Source organism: Cervus elaphus, chromosome 2 (genome assembly GCF_910594005.1).
Source record: "Cervus elaphus chromosome 2, mCerEla1.1, whole genome shotgun sequence".
Taxonomy (NCBI): domain Eukaryota; kingdom Metazoa; phylum Chordata; class Mammalia; order Artiodactyla; family Cervidae; genus Cervus; species Cervus elaphus.
In genome coordinates, this window is record NC_057816.1 from 11,086,685 (window position 1) to 11,110,671 (window position 23,987).

At 44.4% G+C, this 23,987-nt stretch overlaps 1 protein-coding gene across 1 annotated transcript; it reads right to left on the reverse strand.

The window, feature by feature from the left end:
- Window positions 1-3,127: 3,127 nt before the first annotated feature.
- LOC122674196 (pregnancy-associated glycoprotein 2-like) lies at window positions 3,128-12,053 on the reverse strand. The gene is made up of 9 exons (XM_043872355.1): window positions 12,001-12,053; window positions 11,262-11,412; window positions 10,316-10,433; window positions 10,105-10,226; window positions 8,678-8,877; window positions 7,634-7,750; window positions 5,185-5,329; window positions 4,999-5,097; window positions 3,128-3,280 (listed from the first exon to the last, which is right to left on the reverse strand). Exons 1-9 carry the CDS (start codon window positions 12,051-12,053, stop codon window positions 3,128-3,130), a joined length of 1,158 nt encoding a protein of 385 aa, XP_043728290.1.
- Window positions 12,054-23,987: the final 11,934 nt, after the last annotated feature.

Here is a 23,987-nt window from a genome sequence, read left to right on the forward strand (position 1 = left end):
TGATTTTCACTTTCATTTTTCAAGAACAGGAGGCTCCTTAACAGACACCAGCTCCAGCCCCAGCTTTAGGAGAGCCCCAGCTTATCAGTCCCAGCTGATCTAGAGGGGCAAATCCTGACCTTCTCCAGTTCATATTATGGCAGTAGCTGTGCTGAGACCATGCGTGTCTCCCAACATGGATGCACCAATGTGTTCTATTGGAAGTATCTATAAATGTACCCATTCATTTAGTCAGCATGTATTACTTGTGGGATTATTATGTGTCTGTCTCCAATATGGATGAAAGAAGATCGGAGGAGACATCTTCCATCTGTACAATGGGGGACATGCCTTGCCAGGCTTGTGTGGAGACAGCAAGATCGCATATGTAATTGACCAGAGCTGTGCTTCTTACACTTATTGGTGATTTCTTACCAACAGAATCATGGCTTATGGTTCTATGAAGACTACTTGGAAAATGAGTTTGAGAGACTGTTCACTTGAGTCTCCATTTCGCTCAGTTTGTGATATTTACTGTCAAGGGGATCATAATCCAGTGTCACCTAAAGGGGCCAGGCACAGGCAACCTTGGACACAGGGCTGTTCTGCATAGAGATGGCAACCGCAAGGTAGACGGGTGTGTTTCAGGGTTCAATGACAAGCCTGAAGTCAATGACCCTCCACTTGCCCTCTGCCAGCCTTTCCATGTCTCCCTGAAAGGAAGCTCTCCTTGGCCTCTTACCCACAGCTCTGCCGTTTTCTCCATCTGGCCCTCTCCAGTGAGAGTTGTCTCTTTATCTGTCTCCATGACTTGGTGGTGGGTTCCAACCCATCCCTCTCCCCTGGGGTCCACCGCAGCACCTGGCACATATAGCTGCTCAGTAAACTTGTAGTGAATGAGATGAGGAAGAGATGAGGAATACATCTCTTTGACTGATGCTTGTCTTGTAGAGGAAAGGCCCATACTGAGAGGGTAACAGGTAGGAAGGCCAGAGGACCCCAAGTGGCAGAAGGAAATCATAAACTGCAAGTGGCAGATGTTTTTCCCTTCTCCGCACAAAATTCAAAGAGTCTTCTTTAAATTCTGTGTTGATGACGCCTGGTTCTACCTTGAACTAACCAAGTGTTTTTCTTATGGAAGTATTTTTTCCCCAAGCTGTGTTAATGAAACTATGTATTTACTTTGGAATCTGTCTTTCTTCAAAATGGTTTACATCTAAGACTAATTTTCTTTTTCTTTTCTCAAACCTTGGGCTGTAAATGGCTCATCCAACTAGTATTCCTGTTAATTGCTTTATGGCCAAAGGATGTCTCAAAAATGCGTGTTGTGGGAGAGGGGCATGTGAAACTCCCTCAGCGCTGAGGTGTCTGTTATCTGGTTAATAGCTTTCTAACAGACATAAAACACCTCGTTAAAAACTAGCAAGGGGGCACTCTTTCTGTCCCCTTCTGATGTCTATGTCAGAAGCTTTCCTTATCCCTATTATGCTTTAATAAAACTTTGCTACACAAAAAGCTCCAAGTAATTAAGCCATGTCTCTGAGCCCAGATCAAAATCCTCTCCTCCAGAGGTCACAAATCCCAGGGTAACACACAGCTCACAGCAGCAACCTTTCAATACTATGCATTGAGTTGGGTCTGTTTTCCACGTTACTTATTTTTTTGTTGTTTGTTTTTTCTCTCATCTTTTCTCTGCCTCTGACCCTGGTGTCCCCATCAGGGCCTCTGCCTCAGGTCTCCAGGTGAGAGAAAGTGATGCTTCCACTCTTATAGTGTCAATCCATGGCAACTCGAACCAAATGGTTTAGAGCTCTACCCTTGAAGGAAGTCAGAAAGGCTGACGGCTCTGTGCACCTTGGGTCCCCCATTATATGAGTGGCATCCTCCCCAGCAGCACTGGAGGCCAATGGAGGACCCCAGAGGAGGGGAATGGCTCAGAGATCCACACAGGCCTGAAACTTGGGAAGTGGGACTGGAAAGGACACAGCAGGTATGGGTTGTAGAGAGCTGGTGACTGGGGTGGGAGGAGGAAAGGAAACCATCTCAACTTGAAGGACTTCACCGAGATCCCCCTGGAGCAGAAAGCTACTGCCAGTGTTCCTCTGAGATGGGGAGGATAGAAGCTATTTTTTTTTTACCCCTTACCATCCCTCTGAAAGGGGGCTTCCCAGATGGCTCAGAGTTAAGAATCTTGCTTCCAGTGCAGGAGGCTTGAGTTCAATCCCTGGGCTGGGAAGTTCCCCTGAGAAGGAAATGGCTACCCACTCCAGTATTCTTGCCTGAAATCCTATGGACTGAGGAGCCTGGGGGCTACAGTCCATGGGGTCGTACAGAGTCAGATATGACTGAGTGTGCAGGCACTGTAACCCTATCCATCTGGATGGGAAGTGGTGGAGTTGGTGTTGTGGTCGTAAACTCTTCACTTCTTTGGGGCTGTCTTTCCCCAGTTTCAACTATGTGGTTCTGGAGGAACCAGTCAAGCACACATAACCATCACAGGCAGGGCCAGGTGATGAATTAAACCAGCTATAGGACTCCATGCCCCTGCCAGGATGCTTGGTCCAGGACTGGACACGTGATCAGATGTGGTCCCTTCAAAGCACTCCCTTGAACCCTGATGTCTTCTGAGCTTCTTTCCTTACTGGTTAGCTGCCTTAGAGAGATAAAGGCGTGAGACAGGCAGCTTGAAACTCTCACTAGGTGTAGAAACCTGAGGGAAGAAAGCTGTCAGGCTAAGAGAAGCAAAGAAGAGAGAAGGGGAAGTGTGAGGGTGTCAAAGTGTGAGCTGATGGCTTCTGATTTCTTGGGTACAGTCCCTGAGATCTTTGGATCTGCTCCAGTTCCTGCATCCCAGACCCCCTGTGTCTTTTCAATAAGTCTCTCCTTTCTTGAAGCCAGTTGGAGTTGGGATCCTTTTACTTGTGGTTCAGACTTGATTCTAGATCCTTCCCAATTTTGATGCACCTCCCCAACCCAAACAGAAGCAGCCATTTGTATTAGCTCTATTGAGATGAAATCCTTTATTCTTTTCTGAGGACAGGGCTTGCATAGCACCAAACACAGTTCACCAGCATCCCTGGGCGGGAGTGCCCTAGGTGTGAAGGTGTCTTTGGAATGAGCCTGAGTGATTCCTGAAGCAGCCCAGCATTTACACTGAGCGAGCCAGGCCAATCCTATTGTTTCCCCGATCAAAAACTGTGAAATATGCTCTCAGGAAGATGTCACCCAGGACCCAGGTCTCTGAGGGGCTTATGTTTTCTGTGCCCCCATTAAAGGTTATAAAGCAGATGTCTTCAGAAATCTGGGGGAGACAAAAATGCACATCAGTCAGCATGAGCACTTACCTGCCACCCCCCTCAATATCCAGAGCAGAGAGCTTTTCCATTTTTTCCCCTTTTTTTGGGAAGAATCAAGTGGCTCTCACAGCAGCTGCAGAAGTGAGGGTATAGGAACAAGAAGGGCCAAAACATGTGGTTGCCATGACAGAGGGGTATGGGGAGGGGAGGATTAGGAGTTTGGGATTATCAGATGCAAACTAATATATAGAGACTGTAAAACAACAAAGTCCTACTGTATAGCACAGGTAACTGTATTCAGTATCCTGTGATAAACTGTAATGGGAAAGAATACAAAAACGAGTAGGTATACATTTTCATATATATATAAAAAAATGAATGACTTAGGTTTAGAGCAGAAATTAACACATTGTAAGTCAGCTCTACTTCAAAGTACTTTTTTTTTTTTTAAAAGAAAAAGAATGGCCCATAGCTCCCCATCACACTCTGCTGTTTCTTTCCTTCTGACTCCTGCCCTCTTTTTTCCTCCACAGGGAATACCTATTCTTCTCCCCATTGCCCACAACCCATTCTTTTCCTAAAAAAATTTTAAATTTTGTATTGAAGGATAGCCAATTAACAGTATTGTGATAGTTTTAGGTGGACAGCAGTGGGACTCAGCCACACATATACATGTCCCCACTCTCCCCCAAACTCCCCTCCCGTCCAGGCTGCCACATAACACTGAGCAGAGCTCCTTGTGCTACATAGTAGGTTGTTGCTGGTTACCCGTTGTAAATAATATTGTCACAACGCATTCTTTATGCTGCACTCAGGCCGTCTAGGAAAACTTTCTGGTCCTACACTCACATCATTTGGCCACTCCAGGCTGGGTTGGGTGACTTACCCTGGTGCTCCCTTGGTCTGTAGCCCTCCTCACCCCTAATCTGCCCCTGGACCCCCTTGCACAGCCCCCGTGAATCCATTATACCATAGAATAGAATCCATTATAGATTTGCCTCAACCCAAGCAGGCTTCCTCATTCCTCCATGAGGCTGGGGGTTTAGAATTACTGCAATTCCCTTTCTTCAAAGCCTCCTTTGAGCCCATCAGCCTGCTCTGAACTCCCACGGGGAGCTGACATGAAGCCTCCACCCTGTGCCAGGGTGAGCAGCCACTGTGCTCCTTTATTCACCTTAGCATCCAACCTCCCCACAGAGGGGTCGGTACCACAACTCGCAGAGTGCGACGTTGTAGCCGAGTTCTAGCATAAGCACGTAATTTATGATCTCAATCTGGACACTTCTGTGTTGGGAAGGGGAGACTGTTAACCCCTATGGTTGGTCAGCACAACAGGACTGTCCTCAGCCAACCCACCTCCTCACTTGTATTTCAGGGATTGCTAGAGCTGACTTTCCGTGTTCATGCATCTGAGGTCTCTGGTTGAACTGAAGCTCTGGGAAACCTGAGGCCCTCAGTGTTCCCCTCTGCTTGTGACTCCCACCGCGCCAGCACGGGGTGGTGTCTCCACGGTTATTGCAGGAGGAGGGATGTCCCAGACTGCCCTTCACTCTCACGTGGTTGGTTTTGTGGGAGGCGCTGGCCCCGCCACAGGGGCTCAGCAGCATCTGAGGTGCAGCAATGATGTGACCAGGCCTGCAGAGGGCGCCCTCCTCCCAGCAGGAGCCCAAGGGTTCCTGTGAGTCTGAGATTTGGGAACCAGCCCCCAGGGTTGTCCCCTCACCTTCTGGATGTAGTATCTACGGGACACTGGCAAGTCCATGCCATTGATGGTGAAGATAACAGGAGGCAGGGTCATGGTACGGTTACACAAAATCAATCGCTGTAAAAGAAAGCAGGAGAGAGGTTGATCCAGGTGTTCCTTGGTGTGTGGGGAGCCCAAGAATGACTCTGTGGCATGACCCTTCACCTGCTCATTCTGGAGGGGGCTGGGGTTGATGCTCCTCTGGATGCTTCTGACTATGTCAGTTGGGCCAAACAAATATGGGCTCCCGACATCCAAAATGGCCTGACATCCGCCGGAACAAGCAATCACTTTTCTATTCATGGAGATGCTGAAAGACGGAGCGACAAAGCAGGCACTAGGATCACTCTGGAGACCCCCGTATCACTATCCCTTCCCTGACTCTTTCCTGAAGAGCTCTTTGGCTCTTGCCCTGACTCTGTTTTTCTTTTCTCTGGTCACATCATCTTTTTAACTTCCTTTCAGTTCTTACAGGCACCAGGCTCAGGGCCTGGGCTTGTGCTGGCGAGCTTCCTAGAACCTCATCCCCTTTGTTTAGCAAATTTCTCCTTATCTTCCAGGTTAATTGTCACTATGTCAGGAAAGTCTTCCCCGCTAGAGTAGATAAGGCTCCTGTCATTCTCAGACTCTGTAGACTCTTCCTCATGTCTAGCATGTACCAAGGTGGTAATTCACTGTGTGTGAACTTCATTTCATGTTGTTTCATGTACGTCTGCCTCACTAGATGTGAGGGCAAGTTGGATCCTCAGTGCCTCCCTCAAGTGCCCAGCACACAAGCGATGCACAATGTATGATTGTTGAATGAATGAATGAGCGGTAGTGGGGGAGACATAGGCTGCCTTGGGAGAGTTTGTCTCCCAGCACTGCCCCCTCACCCGGCTCAGACCCTGAGGTCCCTGCCAGGGGAGCATGAGCAGACCCAGGGGCCTCCAAAGAGCAGGTGAGCTTTGGCCTGAAGCTATCACAGAGAATCCCATCAATTCTCGCCCCTTGTTCTCAGGCCACGCCTGGATCCCAGCTTCCTGATCAGGCACAGCCCCTGCCCCACTGTGTGCCCGGCTTGGGCCACAAGTATCACTGGTTAGGTGGGGTGTCTCTTTTTATGCATTGCTCTCAGGTCTCAAGACTGCAGCCAAACTTGCTCCACTGTTGTGTAACTTCTCTCTGAGGAGACCAGTTTTCCCAGTTTTTCAGGACTTTCTCAGCTTTTCAGCTGGCAATTCTGTGTCCTGAGAACACCCTAGGTCCTGGGTGGCCCTGGTCAGTAGGTCATCTTAACACAATCCTGTTCAGGTTGGTGAAATTCCCCCTGATCCTCTTTTCACCACACTATAGAGTCCTCTAACCAGGCTCCCCACCTCACAGCACAGGAATGCAGCTCTCCCCCAGCTGCCCAGGCCTCTCTGGACCCTTTCAGGACCCTGGTCAGAGACCTGGACAGCAGCTCTGGGGCAATTATGAACCCATGGGTGGTGTGTGTTCCTGTGTGCATGTTTGCATGCATTTGTGTGTCTCTGTGTGTTTATATGTTTGCCTCTGTATGTGTTTATATGTGTCTCTGTATCTGTTTTTACGTGTGTGTGTGGAGCATATGTCTGTGTGTGACTGTGTGTGCATTTGTGTGTGTACCAAAAGGAGTACGTCAAGGCTGTATATTGTCACCCTGCTTATTTAACTTATATGCAGAGTACATCATGAGAAACGCTGGGCTGGAAGAAGCACAAATTGGAATCAAGATTGCTGGGAGAAATATCAATCACCTCAGATATGCAGATGATACCACCCTTATGGCAGAAAATGAAGAACTAAAGAGCCTCTTGATGAAAGTGAAAGAGGAGAGTGAAAAAGTTGGCTTAAAACTCAACATTCAGAAAACTAAGATCATGGCATCTGGTCCCATCACTTTATGGCAAATGGATGGGGAAACATTGGAAACAGTGAGAGACTTTATTTTCTTGGGCTCCAAAATCACTGCAGATGGTGACTGCAGCCATGAAATTAAGAGATGCTTACTCCTTGGAAGGAAAGTTATGACCAACCTAGATAGCATATTAAGAAGCAGAGACATTACTTTGCTGACAAAGGTCCGTCTAGTCAAGGCTATGGTTTTTCCAGTAGTCATGTATGGATGTGAGAGTTGGACTATAAAGAAAGCTGAGCACCGAAGAATAGATGCTTTTGAACTGTGGTGTTGGAGGAGACTCTTGAGAATCCCTTGGACTGCAAGGAGATCCAACCAGTCCATCCTAAAGGAGATCAGTCCTGGGTGTTCACTGGAAGGACTGATGTTGAAGCTGAAACTAACTCCAATACTTTGGCCACCTGATGTGAAGAGCTGACTCATTTGAAAAGACCCTGATGCTGGGAAAGATTGAGGGCAGGAGGAGAAGGGGACGACAGAGGATGAGATGGTTGGATGGCATCACAAACTCAATGGACATTAGTTTGGGTAAACTCTGGGAGTTGGTGATGGACAGGGAGGCCTGGCATGCTGCGATTCATGGGGTTGCAAAGAGTCAGACACGACTGAGCAACTGAACTGAACTGAATTGTATGTGTCCATGTGCATGTGTGGCAGCATCATTTCGGGTGGCCCTCAGAGGGGCAGGCTTACCGGTCCACAGTTATCTGCCATAAGCCGGCTTGGGTCACCGGTACCCACTTGAGAGCTCCCTTGTGGTAGGCATGTTCCACCCCACCAAGCATCAGCAAGCTGCTCTTCTGCGGCCAGCTGAAGAGAGAAGGAAGAAGGGGCTTGTTGGAGGAGGGTAACACCAGCCACTGTCTGAGCGCTGCACTTCTTCACCTGTCAGAGGCACTACTATGGTCTCCATTTTACACATGCAGAAACGGATGCTTGGAGAGCTTGCGTACCTGACCAGGGTCGGTCCCCATCTAATAAGTGTCACAGAAGAGGTTCGAAGCTGGGCAGCCTGGCTCCAACCAGGCCTGGCTCCGACCACCCATCCTTCTGATGAGGGCCTGGACTTTTCCAGCCACCTGGATGCTCAGATATACCCTCAGAGGACTTTATGCTGGAGGGGTCTGGCTTCCTCCTTGTCTAGCCTGTCATTTTTCAGGAAAGCTGATGTCTGAGGGAGCTAAGAACATGGGTTCAGTCTCACCTAGGGTTGGCTCTTCTTGCCTGTGACCTGTGCTGTCCATGGGACTTCAAGCTGAGCAGGCCACCCACCTCCACTCTCCCTGTCTTGAAATCCCTAATGTGTTTCGAACAAGGGGTTTCACATTTTCATTTTGTGCTGGCTCTTGCAAATTCTGTAGCTCGTCCTGGGTTCCCAGTGAAATGTTAGTGAGGAAGGAAACATTCCAGGCATCCTTCTCCTTCCATCCTTATAAAATTCATTAGCAAATCCTGTTGCCTTTTCCTCCAATATCCTGACACCTTCTATTGCTTTCCTTATTACCTCCACCTCCCTGGACAAAACTGCACCCTTGGACCCATGAGCATGGTTGTGTTCCAATGAAACTGTATTGATAAATACCCAGTGACGGGGCCAGTTGTGATCCTGGGGCCATAGTTCTCCTAGGCTAGACCATCTCACTGGAATATTCTGGATGAGGTAGTCTTTAATTTTTCATGCAATTGAAAGCATCTTCTAGTTAATTTGGAGAGAGGACTTGTCCAGCTCAGACTTACCTGCTTATGAAAAAGGCAAAGACAGGCTCAGAAATGATTCCGTTTTTATTCAGGGTGTCGAAGATGGGGGTGGTCCCTTGGATGGCGAGGCTGGGGTAGGCTAAGCCCATGATGCCATCAAAAGGTGCATGTTCCAAGGCCCCACTGAGCTGGTTCATGCTGAGGACAAATGTCTGTGACTTGGCAATAAGTCGCCCAATCTGTGAGACAGGAGAGTGTGCCCACGTAAAATATGGGAAGTGGGACTAGAACTGGGCATTGGGACTGTAGATGCCATTAGCACTCTAGAGAACTGAATCATCAGTTGATCTCAGATGGGGACATCAAGCTGGGACAGGAATTTGGGTTCCGTTTGTGTGGGGCCATGCATCTTAGCAATGCCTGCTTATCCTGCAAACACCATCTGAGTGAGTCAAATTGGTCTCATGTCTTCTGTACAGGTGGGGCAACCAAACTCAGGGCAGGACTGAATGGTTCCCCTCTGAGGATACAATGAATAGAGAGCAGAATAGTCTTCTCTTTGGCATCACTATGATCTGATGACAAACATGAACTGAATTCATTGCAGTGCATTGTGGATCCTGCGTCTGCACAGGAAGACAGAAGCCCATTATACAATATCTTTGGCTGGGTTCTAATGAACATTCTTCCTGGATATCAGGCTTTTGGGGATGTGCACACTTGTGTGTGAGTGCCTGTGTGCGTGTGAGACAGAGGGAGACAGAGGCCCAGACAGAGAAACACAGGGAGAGCATACTCAGGCACTGTGTGTGTGTGGGGGGGGGGGGGGGGGGCGGGGGCAGGACATAGTTTTTATTAGTCTCAAAGGCCCCCTAGAGTGAGAACCCTTTTATCAGTCCCATCTTACACCTGTGACCCCTGATTTCCCTGCCTGGATACCTGAATTGCCTGTGCTGCCCCAGGGGCCCCAGATCAGCTTTATCGTTTCCCCAAATCCCACACTTACTTGCGTCTTGAAGGACAGTCAAGCTCCAACTTAAAAAATACATGAGCTGGGCAAGGCCCTCACTCTCTACACCTCATGTCCCTCGTCTTTATCCTGAGCTAATAATAGTACCTCCTGCCTGGGGATGTTGCAGGATAAAACAAGTTATTACCATGAAAGTGCCCTGTAGAGCCTGTGAATATAAAAGGGGGTGCTTCATTCCCCCTTCTTCCTACTCCAGCAAAATGCACCTTGGGTCATGGAGATGCGGGTCCACACCCCAAGCCTCTCTCTGGGGTTCATTGTTTTGGGAGTTTGTGTGTCTGCAGGGGCACTGTCTCCCCAGGGACAGGGCCCTGCTGGGCATGTGGCCAGCCATGAGGGGACTTTCAGAAAGACAGTCCCTCCCAGCTGCATCTATTTTACAGGCAATGGTTGCTCCCAGGACCAGACCTGACTGAGCCCCTGGTTCCCACATTACCCGAACCGTGTCAGTGGCAAGAACTCCCGTTATGCTTCCAGATCCATAACTGAGTTTGATGGGTTTCCCCTCGTCAGATTGGAAGCTGCTGGACGTCTTAGGGTTGTATCTCAAGTGTTTAGCTGCCGACACAATCGATGGGTATCAGTCAGGTGCCGGGAATGGAGGAGGGGGAGGGGGAGGACAAGATGGGTGGGGGGCTGGTACTCACAGCAGGAGGGAGCTTGGCAGTGGATGAAGGAAACCCACAAGTCAGACGAGCTGGTGTCAATGATGACACTGAACTCTTGAGGCGGTGTTCCAATGGTGATGTTGATGATGTAGGCCATCTACAGGGGTCAGGGAGGGAGGTTAGGGCAGACTTGGCTGCCTGGCTACCCTCTGTTCATAGCGTTCTGCCTCCCTCTGGGCATCCCAAGACCTGAAATCACTTTCCAATCGCCCTTCCTCACAGCCTCTGCTCAGAGGTCCCTTCATCTGAGAAGCTCTCCAGTCTCTTCTTTAAGGCCAACCTTATCACCTTCTTCTCCAGGTGGCCCTCCTAGTTCACCCCAGGCCACTCCTGCTAATCTCAGAGCATGCCCTGTCAACAACATGAGGGTGGCCCTTTTCTTGATATGTATTCAATTTTTTACTCTCTCTGGCTTGCCTATGCATTCTTGAACAAGAGATAAGCATCTCCCCCTCCTTTAAAAACTAAACAAAGCAGTAGCTATAGTGTTAGACCTTTATGGAGTCACATGCATTAGGGGCTCAGTAAATTAGTGTCTTTTCTGGATCTGTGGAGGGTGAACTTTCTCTGCCTGGGGATTCACACTTGATTTGCAGTCGGCGTTATCTTTTGTTTGGCATGTCTCACCATTCATCTTTTATCAGTGGCTCACTTAGTTCAGAAAGAATAATCTCCCTGAAACTAATGCCACCTTTTTGACCCATAAATGGATGTTTACCTACCAGCTGGTCATTGCTGGGCCCAGTCACCACAGACCAAGATTTGAGGACGAGACTGCCTTCTCCTCTGGGAATGGGTTCCTGTTCCCCACTGCTTCTGCCTCCTGCAGGAGCCCCAGCCTCAACATCCCACCTGCACCTCCAGATGAGCCCCAGTGCTAGACCAGAGCCTCAGCTGTGGAGCACCATCCTCCCAACACACTCACATTCAAGAAGTTCCTCAGGGGGTGAGATGAGAAGTTGTGGTCAAGAGTAGTGTCCTGGGGCAGGCTATAAGATTGTTCCTCCAGGAAATGTTTTGCCATAATTTCTTCCAAGACTGTTTCTTGAAATGTCTTCATCTTTGTCATAGGGATTCTTTCACCGAGCATGGGGAAAAGGAAACAAAGAAATGTCAGTAACCAGGTATGACTGTTGTATCTGGCATTGTAATGGCGTTGTGTATTTTCCAAGCATTTTTATGAGTGTCACCTTTTATCAGAATGCCATGCAAAGACATGTCAAAGACCTAAGTCTGCATACAGGTTCTGTTGTGTAATCTTGGGTAAACCAGATGACCATTTGGAGCCTACACAGATGAAGACCCTGACACATACACACAGCAGAGGAGAGAGAGCAGAGAGAAGACCTAAAAGCAAATGCAGGAGAAATGCTTTTCTGTAGCACCACACCGACAGCTGCACAGGTCATGCACTGAACAATTCCCAGGAGTGCCATTTTTATATGGGTCATGATGTGACTGGTACTCCCAGAGTTATGCAACTCTGTAGGCCTGCCCCATGAATGAGGCCCATGACAATATTCTCATCAATAAGTGAGAGCTGAAATTTAAGACTGCCAGAGAATGATTACTTTCTCTTCTAACCCTGATGGATGGAAGAATAAGAGGACGAAAAGAGAAATCCCAGAAAGAGAGATGATGCCACTTACAGTCCCCATACTTACATGACTATGCACTCTGAGAGGGCCACCAGCCCGAGGAGCACAGGCCACTTCATGCTTCTTTCCTGGGTCCTAGTATTCAGGGAAGTTCAGGTTCTTAGCATACAATGGTGGCCAAGAGCTCCTAGCTATATATGTTCTGACCTGAGATAATTGTCCCCTTTAGGCTACTAATGGATCTGATAAAGAATACCAAACTCTTGATAAAATCTTTATCTCTATCATTTTCTGTGGACATTGGATTAGACAATGTTGGGGTCCTTTAATGGGCCAGAACCTTGTGGTACGGAGTCAATGATAAGAAAGTAAAAGAGAGAAAGAGAGAGAGAGAAAAAAAAAAAGACCCGGGGACCTAAGCTCTGATGGAGCAAAGGTACTTTAATGATTTTAAAGAAACTTCTTTCGGGAATGATAGAGATCAGAAAACCGAACATACATCAACCGTTACCAAGGGAACAAGGGGTAATGTTAGTCACAAGGTCAGGAGGCAATCCATATCTCAAGAAAGGGGAACGGGACTAAGCAGTTTTGTCCTAAAGAGAATGTTTACTAAAGGAGACCCAAGCCTGCCTCACACAATGACCTCAGTCCCTGGGAGCAGTGTGCTGTTCTACTTGAAGAGGGACAAAGGACTCATGAGAGACAGCACGTAGAAATCCTCCCGTCAAACATTCCCTGACAATTCCCCCTTATTTATTTATAATATTTGTAAGAAGAGTTCTGACCATCAGAGTTTATTCAGTTTTGACAATCTTTGCATGAAGGCAACAGTAGACAACAAATATAATTGTTAAGACAATCACCAAAATTATAGTTCTAGACCCAATGCTATGAGTAAGGCTTTGAAACCATCTATGTGGGTCTAGCCCAGATAATTGATCAGCCAATTATTTAGCTAAAGTTCCACTTCCTACAAAGAGATGTTTTGACAAAAGCAAAAAACAAAAACCAAACAAACAAAAAAAGAAGTTTTGAAACATTAAAGGACACGTCCCCTCCTTTGCCCATCTGATATCAAGACGGGTTAACTAATCAATGGAAATCTAAGAAACTAATCTTACAGGGAAAAGATATGCTTCTATTTCTCCAGATGGATCCAACGAGCTCACATGACTTCCTCTTCAGAAGACTCAACCTAAGGGGGCCCCCAGCATTCAGACTAGAGATGAAACAGCAAAAAACCCAGGAAGAAAGAATTCCAATATAAGCCATGGCGACATTAAAAATTTCCAAAAAACGCTGCACCCGACATCATCAACCTTATGATCTCCCTACTTGGGGACAGATAAATACCCTTACTAATTAAACTGAAAATCTGATTTCTCAACAGGGAATGCCTCAGAATCCTGAAAATATTTTTCTTCACTATGCTTGCTTTGCTTGCTTTTGCTTCCCCCTCTCAGGCTGACCTGATTGATCACACTTACTGGGCTTATATACCTAACCCCGCTTTTTTATTGTAGGTTGTAAAATGGACAGATATAGAACCAATCATATCCACTAATGAGTCAACACATATGCCCCCTCCTTGGAACTTGGAGGGGCCCTCTTATCCTGAAGAAAAAGAAAAACTAATTAATATCGTTCTAGGTTATGAAATCCTTCCTTTGTGTATGGGCACAACAGAATTATGCATAAACATTAGCCGACAAACTTAGGCCTTCCCCTGCCTCCAAAAGAGGACTTTCTGATGCTTCTTGGATTACTTACTGCCCTTTCTTTGTCCATGAATCATGTTTATACTACTAAAACTTTAGGAAAAGAATTAAAGAAAAAACAAAGAACACTATGCAAAGGGTTTACAAATAAGAACTTTAAATATATTCCTGTTCATTGGGACAAATGTCAGGCCAAATCAGGAAAATTAATGTTTATAGCTAATCATACAGTTGTCAATTGGGGATCTCATAGTATGTGGTTATTGAACTGCTCAGATGATATTAACAATACTATGTATGATTATATTACTCAAGTAACATGGAAGGTTATTAATACTACAATGGAACATTACCATGACAGAGGACTTCTTGGCTAGCTTGACGATGGAATGGCCCCCACCTCATCCTCGAATCATCCTTGATAAACAGATTGGGCCTAAACAATGGGACATCTGAAAACTTGTTGCAAATACCGAAGAACTTGGGACTTGGACCAGACATTTCACAGGGACCAATCATAGCTATAGCAATTATTTCTTTTGCTATAATCAATCATATTTTATACAAGCCTATGTTCCACTTCCTTTTGTTGTAGCTATAGTATATTGTTAATGATATATTCATGAGGGAATTGCTGTCACATAGGAAGTAAAGCCTTGGCTACAAAATTTTGACAAATACTAGGACTGTTATGGAGACGGCAATGGCACCCTATTTCAGTACTCTTGTCTGGAGCATCCCAGGGACAGGGGAGCCTGGTGGGCTGACATCTATGGGGTCACATAGAGTAAGACACGACTGAAGTGACTTAGCAGCAGCGGTAGCAGGACTTTTAAGCATATCTTGAGGTAACACAGTCTACTGAAATCTTTTATGAGGCCCGATATGATTAGGATAAGGGAGAAAGAAAGTGAATTTCTCCCGGTCTAAAGGGTGTAAAGGTATATTAAAAAAGCAATCTTGTGAATCAGTAATAATAATGTGCCAATTTTGAGGAATAGTAATAGGTGATGGGATCTCTGGTTGCAATGCACCCATAGGTTTCATAAAAGAATTAACTTTTTTAAACTCTGTTAAGAGACACCATTTGTTATATTTCCTTTTTATAACAAAAATAGGAGAGTTCCAAAAAGAGCAAGATTCTTCAATATGTTTCAATTTTAATTGTGTGTTTATAAGTTCTTTAGTAGCTTGTAATTTTTCTTTCATAAGGGGCCATTGCTTTGTCCAAATAGGCTCATAATTTTTCTCAGTTATTTTAATAATTGTTTTGTTTGTTAAATGAGCAGTGGCCCCTAGGAAAAATGTGGAATGTATATCTGAGTTTGCCATTGCATAAGTAAGTCCCTTCCTATTAGATTAAGGGGTGCATCTATCACGTAAGGTCTTAATGTTGTAGGTTGGCCTTTTGGTCTATCATATGGGTAGATTTGAATATTTTGATAAATTTCTTGTACTTTGGTTTGAGAAATTCCTGCAATTTTGCAAGAGACCTTTTGTATAGGTCAGGGTTTGGGCCACAAGTGTTTGGAAATAATAATAATATTAGATCCAGTGCCGAGGAGACCAGAAAATCTTTTACTATTAATTTTGATATTTATATTTGGTCCGACATATTTAAATACCAATGATGTCCATAAGGATTGTTTTTGATCTGTATTGCCAAATATGCCTGTCCGTACATTATTAGAGGAGTTAATAGAAATGTAAGGCAAAAGAAGTAATTGAGCAATTTTGTCCCCCCTTTTGAATTGCCATAGAATCTGAGCTGACATCATAATTTGAATTTCTCCTTTATAATTTGAATCAATTATTCCAGGGTGAACAGTAATTCCTTTAGAAGCCAAATTAGATCAGCCAAGTAAAAGACTGAAGGTTTGTGGGGGCAGGGGTCCAAAAAGTCCAGTAGGTACTCTAGAAGGGACTGCTTAAGGGTAAAGGAAAAAATCTTTTAGGGCTGGTATATTAATGGCAGCACTGCTGGATATTGAGGGTTTGAGGGAAAAGATAGAATTTGCCCCTGGTTTTTGTTGTAGGGGACCTGGGAGGTCCCCTGTTTGGAGTTTCCTGGAATAGGTTTTCTTTCAATATCAAATTTAAATTTACTGTCTTTGGCCAGTGCATTTCTCTATGGCAGCAAGGGCAAATTTTTGGAGGTTTTTTATTAGCCTTCTTAGAGCAGTCCCTTTTTAAACAGTTTTTATCTCCACATGTAAAGCATCCTTCATTTCCCTTTTTAAAAGGTAGTAGCCATTGTTTCAGCTAGTATTTGCATCTTTTAAGTTTTTGATCCTAGATTGTGACAAGCCTTCAAATAATCAATAATAGTCCTAGTCTCACAAATTGCAGCTATAGCTCTTTGACATTTCTGATTTGCATTCTCATAAGCAAGTAATTTCTCTAGCTGTTTTTTGGTTTCTTCTCTGATTACAATATGGGGAATAGCAGCTTCTAATCTAGTTTAAAAATTAGCGTAACTTTTCATTAGGTTCCAACAAAGCAGAGACTTTTGGAGTTGCGACTGTTGGCAGAGGAGAAGCATTTGGAGCAGCCAGGGCAGGGCTAGTAAGAAAATTTTGAGATATTTTGTATTGTTTTAATTGGGCCTTTTGTAAAGTTTAATCATTTAATTTATATTTATGTAATAAGTGTTCTGTCTGTTGCTGAATATTGGAAGGGCTAGAATGTACCTTGAAATGGCAGAATTACAGCTTTAATAAGAGCCCATAGGGGCTAGAGATCAATTGGAATATTTTTTCCTTGTTTGGCTGCTCATTTGACATTTTCTTTGACCCGGAGCCATATTTCTAAATCAAAACTGCATTTATCAGGAAACTAAGGATTATGTTCAACTACTGTTTGAAGGCAAGCCTCTATTCATTGGCATGAAACCAGAAGTCCCTGAAATTTAAACAAATGGTGAAGTAAAGTAGAAAAATAATGGGGCTGGCCAGCCGTTTAACCCATGCCTTAGTACTTACCGACCTCAATAGGTCCCTGAGTCACTCCGCCTGATATGCCACGTACACCAGTGTCCCTATTCGGGCGCCATTTGTTGGGGTCCTTTAATGGACCAGAACCTTGTGGTATGGAGTAAATGATAAGAAAGTAAAAGAGAGAGAGAGAGGAAAAAAAAGACCCAGGGACTTAAGCTCTGATGGGGCAAAGGTGCTTTAATGATTTTCCTATGAGTATATATAGGCTGTGGCACAAGAAACTTCTTTCAGGAATGATAGAGATCAGAAAACCGAACGTACATCAACCGTTACCAAGGGAACAAGGGGTAATGTTAGTCACAAGGTCAGGAGGCAATCCATATCTCAAGAAAGGGGAACGGGACTAAGCAGTTTTGTCCTAAAGAGAATGTTTACTAAAGGAGACCCAAGCCTGCCTCACACAATGACCTCAGTCCCTGGGAGCAGTGTGCTGTTCTGCTTGAAGAGGGACAAAGGACTCATGAGAGACAGCACGTAGGAATCCTCCCGTCAAACATTCCCTGACAGACAATTCTCAGAATACAGAGATTTCTACTGTAACTTGTTCTTTGAGGCTTGAATGAAAAATTAAACTAAACAAAGAATGAGGAGATAAGCTGCTGCCAGCTTGGAGATAAAACACTGATAATAATATGATAAAAGTAAATGCTGGGGCCCATGCTAGACATTCATGATCTCATGTGATATTCCTAAGATGTATGTGGCTGTCCTCAGTTGGAGAGGGGATTGCTAAAAGGAAAAGAAGTCACTAGCAAAGTGAAGACTTTAGGGGCAGCCCAGTGACATATGAGTGGCTTTAGGTAGTGGGACATTGGCACAGATCAGGGGCACCTTTGATGCCAGTCTGTATCAAAGATCTAGGCTGGAGTAGTACTGCAATTGCATGGTTTCAGTATTGGAAGAAATGTGATGCAGGCATCCACCAGATTCTTTATATCATCCAACAAACATTTAAGGGGAACCTTGTGTGCTGGGGTCTGGGTAGGATGTTGGAAAGTCAAAGTCGAGTAACACACAGGTGTTCATTATCCTAAGGAGCTAGCAGTCTAAGTCATTTCTCACAAACCCCTGGCCCAAGAGAAATGAATGATAATGTTCAGTGGGCATCCTGGATACCTGGCATGACAGGCCTTTCTACTGGGAGCTGCCTCTCCTCCGCTCCAACCAGCAGCTTCCAGGCTGGAAAGCAGGGTGATTGGCTCCGTTTAGATTGACTACATTCAGAGAAGTCTAGATATTTGTGTACTATCTCCTGACTCAAATACGGACAATCTTATCTCTATCTCTTTTTTATTTTGGTTTTCAAAAACAAAACGAGGTAGCTACAGTTGGCCTCTGGGCCAGATACCTGATGGTTGTCAAGTGGAGTAAAATTGAGCTTTTGTTCTCACCCAGACTGTTCAAGGACAAAGCTAGTGGGAAAGCTGAGCTCTACTAAAACAAGGAGATAAGGTGCCCACTCCTGAGGTCAAGGAAGATTTACCTGTCTGCACATGCACAAGAAGGCTTCTTGGGTGGAAAAGAGAGGAGACCTCACCCCATAATAAGTGTGGACATGCACCCATAGGCCTGTGCAGTGGGATCCATCTTAGCAAAAAGTCGTGAATGCATCTTGGGGAGGGTCCATGGACCAGTTAGGTGTGAAGAAAGAAAGAAGAAAACTGGCCAAGGGTAAACAAAGGCCCAGAAGGACTGTCCTATGTAAATGATTTCCTTCACCTCCATACGGCACTCCTTCTCACTCAGGACACCCACACTCCTCTTTGGGTATCGTCTCTGCCTAGTTTTTGACGCACTGCACTCCTCTTCATTAGAGAAGATGCCCATGTCCTTTCCCTCTCTGTGGGTTTCTCTGACTGCTTCTGAGGCGAATGGAACAACTGTTTTCCCACGGGCCCTTCATACATTGTGTCATGTCTCTGATAATAAAATTTGTACCTGATTTTACAGTTTTTGCCTCTTTGAAACATTCTTGCTTTCTAACAGGGATAAGAGCCAGGACCACATTGCTTCTAACCTCTAGCTCCTGGTGGCCTAGTGGCTAGGACTCTTGGTGTTTCTTCCATTACCCAGGTTTAATTCTTGGGCGGGGAACAAAGTTCTCTCTTCAGGACCGCTCACTACTCTTCCTCTGAGATCAACAGTGGGAGCCAAATGTCAAACAACTGTGTGCTGAATTCAGACTGCATGCTATGCAGGTTTTTATTTCTGCCCTAGAGGTGGGAGTAGTGAGGGGACAGAGAGGGGATTCAATTCAAGTTGGTTGACTGAATAAGAGACTGGATGCATATTACCTTTGTTAATTTTCCTTCCATTTGTAAAGAAGGATCAGCAGGGTGATGTAAACCAATAAATTTAATAATATCCATTTGTTGGGGACAAATGGATAGAATTCTACTTCCCTAATAGGTTCCATGTGAAATGAGCACAATTGTGCGGTAGTTTGAACATTCTTTGACATTGCCCTTCTTTGGCATTGCAGTGAAAACTGACTCTTTCCAGTCCTGTGACCACTGCTGAGTTTTCCTAATTTGCTGGCATATTGAGTGCAGCACTTTCACAGCACCATGTTTTAGGATTTGAAATAGCTCAGCTGGAATTCCATCACTTCCGCTAGCTTTGTTCATAGTGATGCTTCCTAAAGCTCACTTGACTTCACACTCCAGCATGTCTGGCTCTAGGTGAGTGATCACACCATTGAGGTTATCTGGGTCATTAAGATCTTTTTTTATAGTTCTTCTGTGTATTCTTGCCACCTCTTCTTAATATCTTCTGCTTCTGTTAGGTCCTTGCCATTTCTGTCCTTTATTGTGCCCATCTTTGCATGAAATGTTCCCTTGGTATCTCTCATTTTCTTGAAGAGATCTCTAATTTTTCCCATTCTATTGTTTTCTCCTATTTCTTTGAATTGTTCACTTAAGGCCGCTTTCTTATTTCTCCTGGCTCTTCTTTGGGACTCTGCATTCAGATGGGTAAATCTTTCCTTTTCTCCTTTGCCTTTCACTTCTCTTCTTTTCTCAGCTATTTGTACAGTCTCCTCAGACAATCAATTTACCTTGTTGCATTTCTTTTTTTCCTGGGGATAGTTTTGGTCATCACCTCCTGTACAATGTTACAAACCTCTCTCTGTAATTCTTCAGGCACTCTGTCTATAACATCTAATCCCTGGACTCTATTAGTCACTTAAACTGTATAATCATAAAGGATTTGATTTAAGTCACATCTGAATGGCCTAATTGTTTTCCCTTCCTTCTTCAATTTAAGTCTGAATTTGCCAACAAAGAGCTCATGATCTGAGCCAAGTCAGCTCCTGGTCTTGTTTTTGCTGACTGTATACAGCCTCTCCACCTTTGTATGCAAAAAATATAATCAATATGATTTTGATATTGACTACACAATTGTCCTCATTTCCCATACTAGCAAGGTAATGCTCAAAATCCTTCAAATTAGGCTTCAAAAATACATGAACCAAGAACTTCCAGATGTACAAGCTGGATTTAGAAATGGCAGAGGAACCGAGATCAAATTGCCAACATCCATTGGATCATAGAAAAAGCAAGGGAGTTCCAGAAAAACATCTACTTCTGCTTTATTGACTTGCTAAATTCTTTGACTGTGTGAGTCACAACAAACTGTGGAAAATTCATAAAGAGTTGGGAATACCAGATCACCTTACTTAGCTACTGAGAAACCCATATGCAGGTCAAGAAGCAACAGTCAGAACTGGGTATGGAACAATGGACTGGTTAAAATTGGGAAAGGAGTACATCAAGGCTGTATACTGTCAAACTGCATATTTAACTTATATGTAGACTACATCAAGGGAAATGCTGGGATGGATGAAGCACAAACTGGAGTTAAGATTACTGGAAGAAATATCAACAAACTCAGATACACATATGACACTTACCTTAATGGCAAAAAGCACAGATGAGCTAAAGAGTCTCTTGATGAAAGTCAAAGAAAAGAGTGAAAACCTGGCTTAAAATTCAACATTCAAAAAGCTAAGATCATGGCATCTGGTCCCATCACTTCAAGGCAAATAGATGGAGAAATAATGGAAACAGTGACAGATTTAATTTTCTTGGTCTCCAAAATCATTGTGGACAGTGACTGCAGCTATGAAATTAAAAGATGCTTGCTCCTTGGACGAAAAGCGATAACAAACCTAGACAGTATATTACAAAGCAGAGACATCACTTTGCCAACAAAGGTCCGTATAGTCAAAACTATGGTTTTTCCAGTAGTCAAGTACACATGTGAGAGTTGGCCCATAAAGAAGGCTGAGTGCTGAAGAATTAATGCTTTTGAATTGTGGTGCTGGGAAAGACTCTTGAGAGTCCTTTTTACATCAAGGAGACCAAAACAGTCAATTCTGAAGGAAATCTTTGGATATTCATTGGAAGGACTGATGCTGAAGCTGAAGTTCCAATAATTTGCCCATCTGATGTGAAGAACTAACTCATTGGAAAAGACCTGATGCTGGAAAAAATTGAGGGCAGGAGGAAAAGAGGGCAAAAGAGGATGAGATGATTGTATGCCATCACTGACTCCATAGACACGAGTTTGAGCAGACTCCAGGAGACAGTGGAGGACAGGGAAGCCTGGTGTGCTGCATTCATGGGGTTATGAAGAGTCATACATGACGAGTGACTGAACAGCAGCAATAGGATTCAGGCCTTGCAACTTTTTGTCTGCCAAATCAAACCCAGAAAGAGAAAACTGCAAAGTGTCTAATCAATCAAAGAACACACAAACAAAATACAAACCACTCAGAGCTCCTGCTCAGCCTGAGATGAACAGGGTTACCTCTTAGACTGTTATTCCATGCAAAGTAAAGGCGATGGTGCTTCATGGTTCCTTCTACCACTCCCGGGGCCTGGGTGTTTCTATGTGAGATCTGTCCAAGCCTGTCCTCTGCATAGAATATTGGGAGGCTCTCTGGTCACTAGGTTTGTATAGATGGGGCGCTGGGTCTTATCCCTCATTTTTGCACATTGTTAACATTCAGCTTTGGTGGTTCAGTCCCTACAGAGGGGATTTGATAGTGTCTAACACATGACACACACATATGCCCTTTAACTTAGCAATTCTACTTCTAGGGATCTATCCCAAAAATACACTGGCAAAAATACAAGTACCATATGCACAAGCTCTTCACTACAACACTGTTTGTAAAAGCAAAATATTATAAATATACCCAAACTGACCTTCCACTGGGGAGTATGGAGTAAGGCACAGGGCATCCCAGCACCTGGGTATGATGTGGATGGAGGGAGGAGTGGGATGCGTGAGACCCTCAGGGTACCCTGTTTTTAGTTTTTTGAAAAAGAGGTACCAGAAAAGTGCTTACAGTTGTTGCTTTTACATACACATATATGTCTATTTTCAATAAGAAAAAGGGGAAGAATAAGCCTAAACCTACTGAAAATATAATATATGGATGAGGGCCAGGGACAGAAGTGATTTTTCTTGTTTTATAGTTTGACTTTGCAACCAAGAAAACGCGTTACAGGATCAAAAATAAGTAAATACATCTGTAGAAGTTGAGAACAATTGACAGCAAATTAGCCTTAGTGTATCAAGTTGGTGACGACTGCACAGAACAAAATGTTATTTCAGTTCAGTTCAGTCGCTCAGTTGTGTCCGACTCTGCAACCCCATGAACCGCAGCACGCCAGGCCCCCCTGTCCATCACAAACTCCCGGAGTTTACTCAGACACATGCCCATCGAGTTGGTGATGCCATCCAGCCATCTCATCCTCTGTCGTCCCTTTCTCCCCCTGCCCCCAATCCCTCCAAGCATCAGGGTCTTTTCCAATGAGTCAACTCTTTGCATGAGGTGGCCAAAGTACTGGAGTTTCAGCTTCAGCATCAGTCCTTCCAATGAACACCCGGGACTTATCTCCTTCAGGATGGACTGGTTGGATCTTCTTGCAGGCCAAGGGACTCTCAAGAGTCTTCTCCAACACCACAGTTCAAAAGCATAAATTTTTCGGCACTCAGCTTTCTTCACAGTCCAACTCTCACATCCATACATGACCACTGGAAAAACCATAGCCTTGACCAGACAGACCTTTGTGGGCAAAGTAATGTCTCTGCTTTTTAATATGCTATCTAGGTTGGTCATAACTTTCCTTCCAAGGAGTAAGCATCTTTTAATTTCATGGCTGCAATCACCATCTGCAGTGATTTTGGAGCCCCCAAAATGAAGTCTGACACTGTTTCCACTGTCTCCCCATCTATTTCCCATGAGGTGATGGGACCAGATGCCATGATCTTAGTTTTCTGAATGTTAAGCTTTAAGCCAACTTTTTCACTCTCCTCTTTCACTTTCATCAAGAGGCTTTTTAGTTCCTCTTCACTTTCTGCCATAAGGGTGGTGTCATCTGCATATCTGAGGTTATTGGTATTTCTCCTGGCAATCTTGATTCCAGCTTGTGCTTCTTCCAGCCTAGCATTTCTCGTGATGTACTCTGCATATAAGTTAAATAAGCAGGGTGACAATATACAGCCTTGACGTACTCCTTTTCCTATTTGGAACCAGTCTGTTGTTACACATGGACATCACCAGATGGTCAACACTGAAATCAGATTGATTATATTCTTTGCAGCCAAAGATGGAGAAGCTCTATACAGTCAGCAGAAAGAAGACCAGGAGCTGACTGTGGCTCAGATCATGAACTCCTTATTGCCAAATTCAGACTTAAACTGAAGAAAGTAGGGAAAACCACTAGACCATTCAGGTATGACCTAAATCAAATCCCTTATGACTATACAGTGGAAGTGAGAAATAGATCTAAGGGACTAGATCTGATAGACAGAGTGCCTGATGAACTATGGATGGAGGTTTGTGGCATTGTACAGGAGACAGGGATCAAGGCCATCCCCAAGGAAAAGAAATGCAAAAAGGCAAAATGGTTGTCTGAGGAGGCATTACAAATAGCTGTGAAAAGAAGAGAAGCAAAAAGCAAAGGAGAAAAGGAAAGATATTCCCATTTGAATGCACAGTTCCAAAGAATAGCCAGGAGAGATATGAAAGCCTTCCTCAGCGATCAATGCAAAGAAACATTATTTAAGTGGCTCTAAAACACAGAATTTGACTCTACATTCACAGTGGAATGTCTTCTAATGGCAAAGACAATAAAAAAATACTCTCTCACATCCAAAAGAAAACCAAAAACAAAAAAGCAAAATATTTGAGACTATCCACCACCTTATTGTTGGTGATGTTGCTTTTGTTATTGTGAAAATATCATATATGTGTTATTGGTTAAAGCAAGTCAGTAATTAGTGCTAATGTTCTGAAGCAAGATTTTCAGTGGATAGAAAAAAG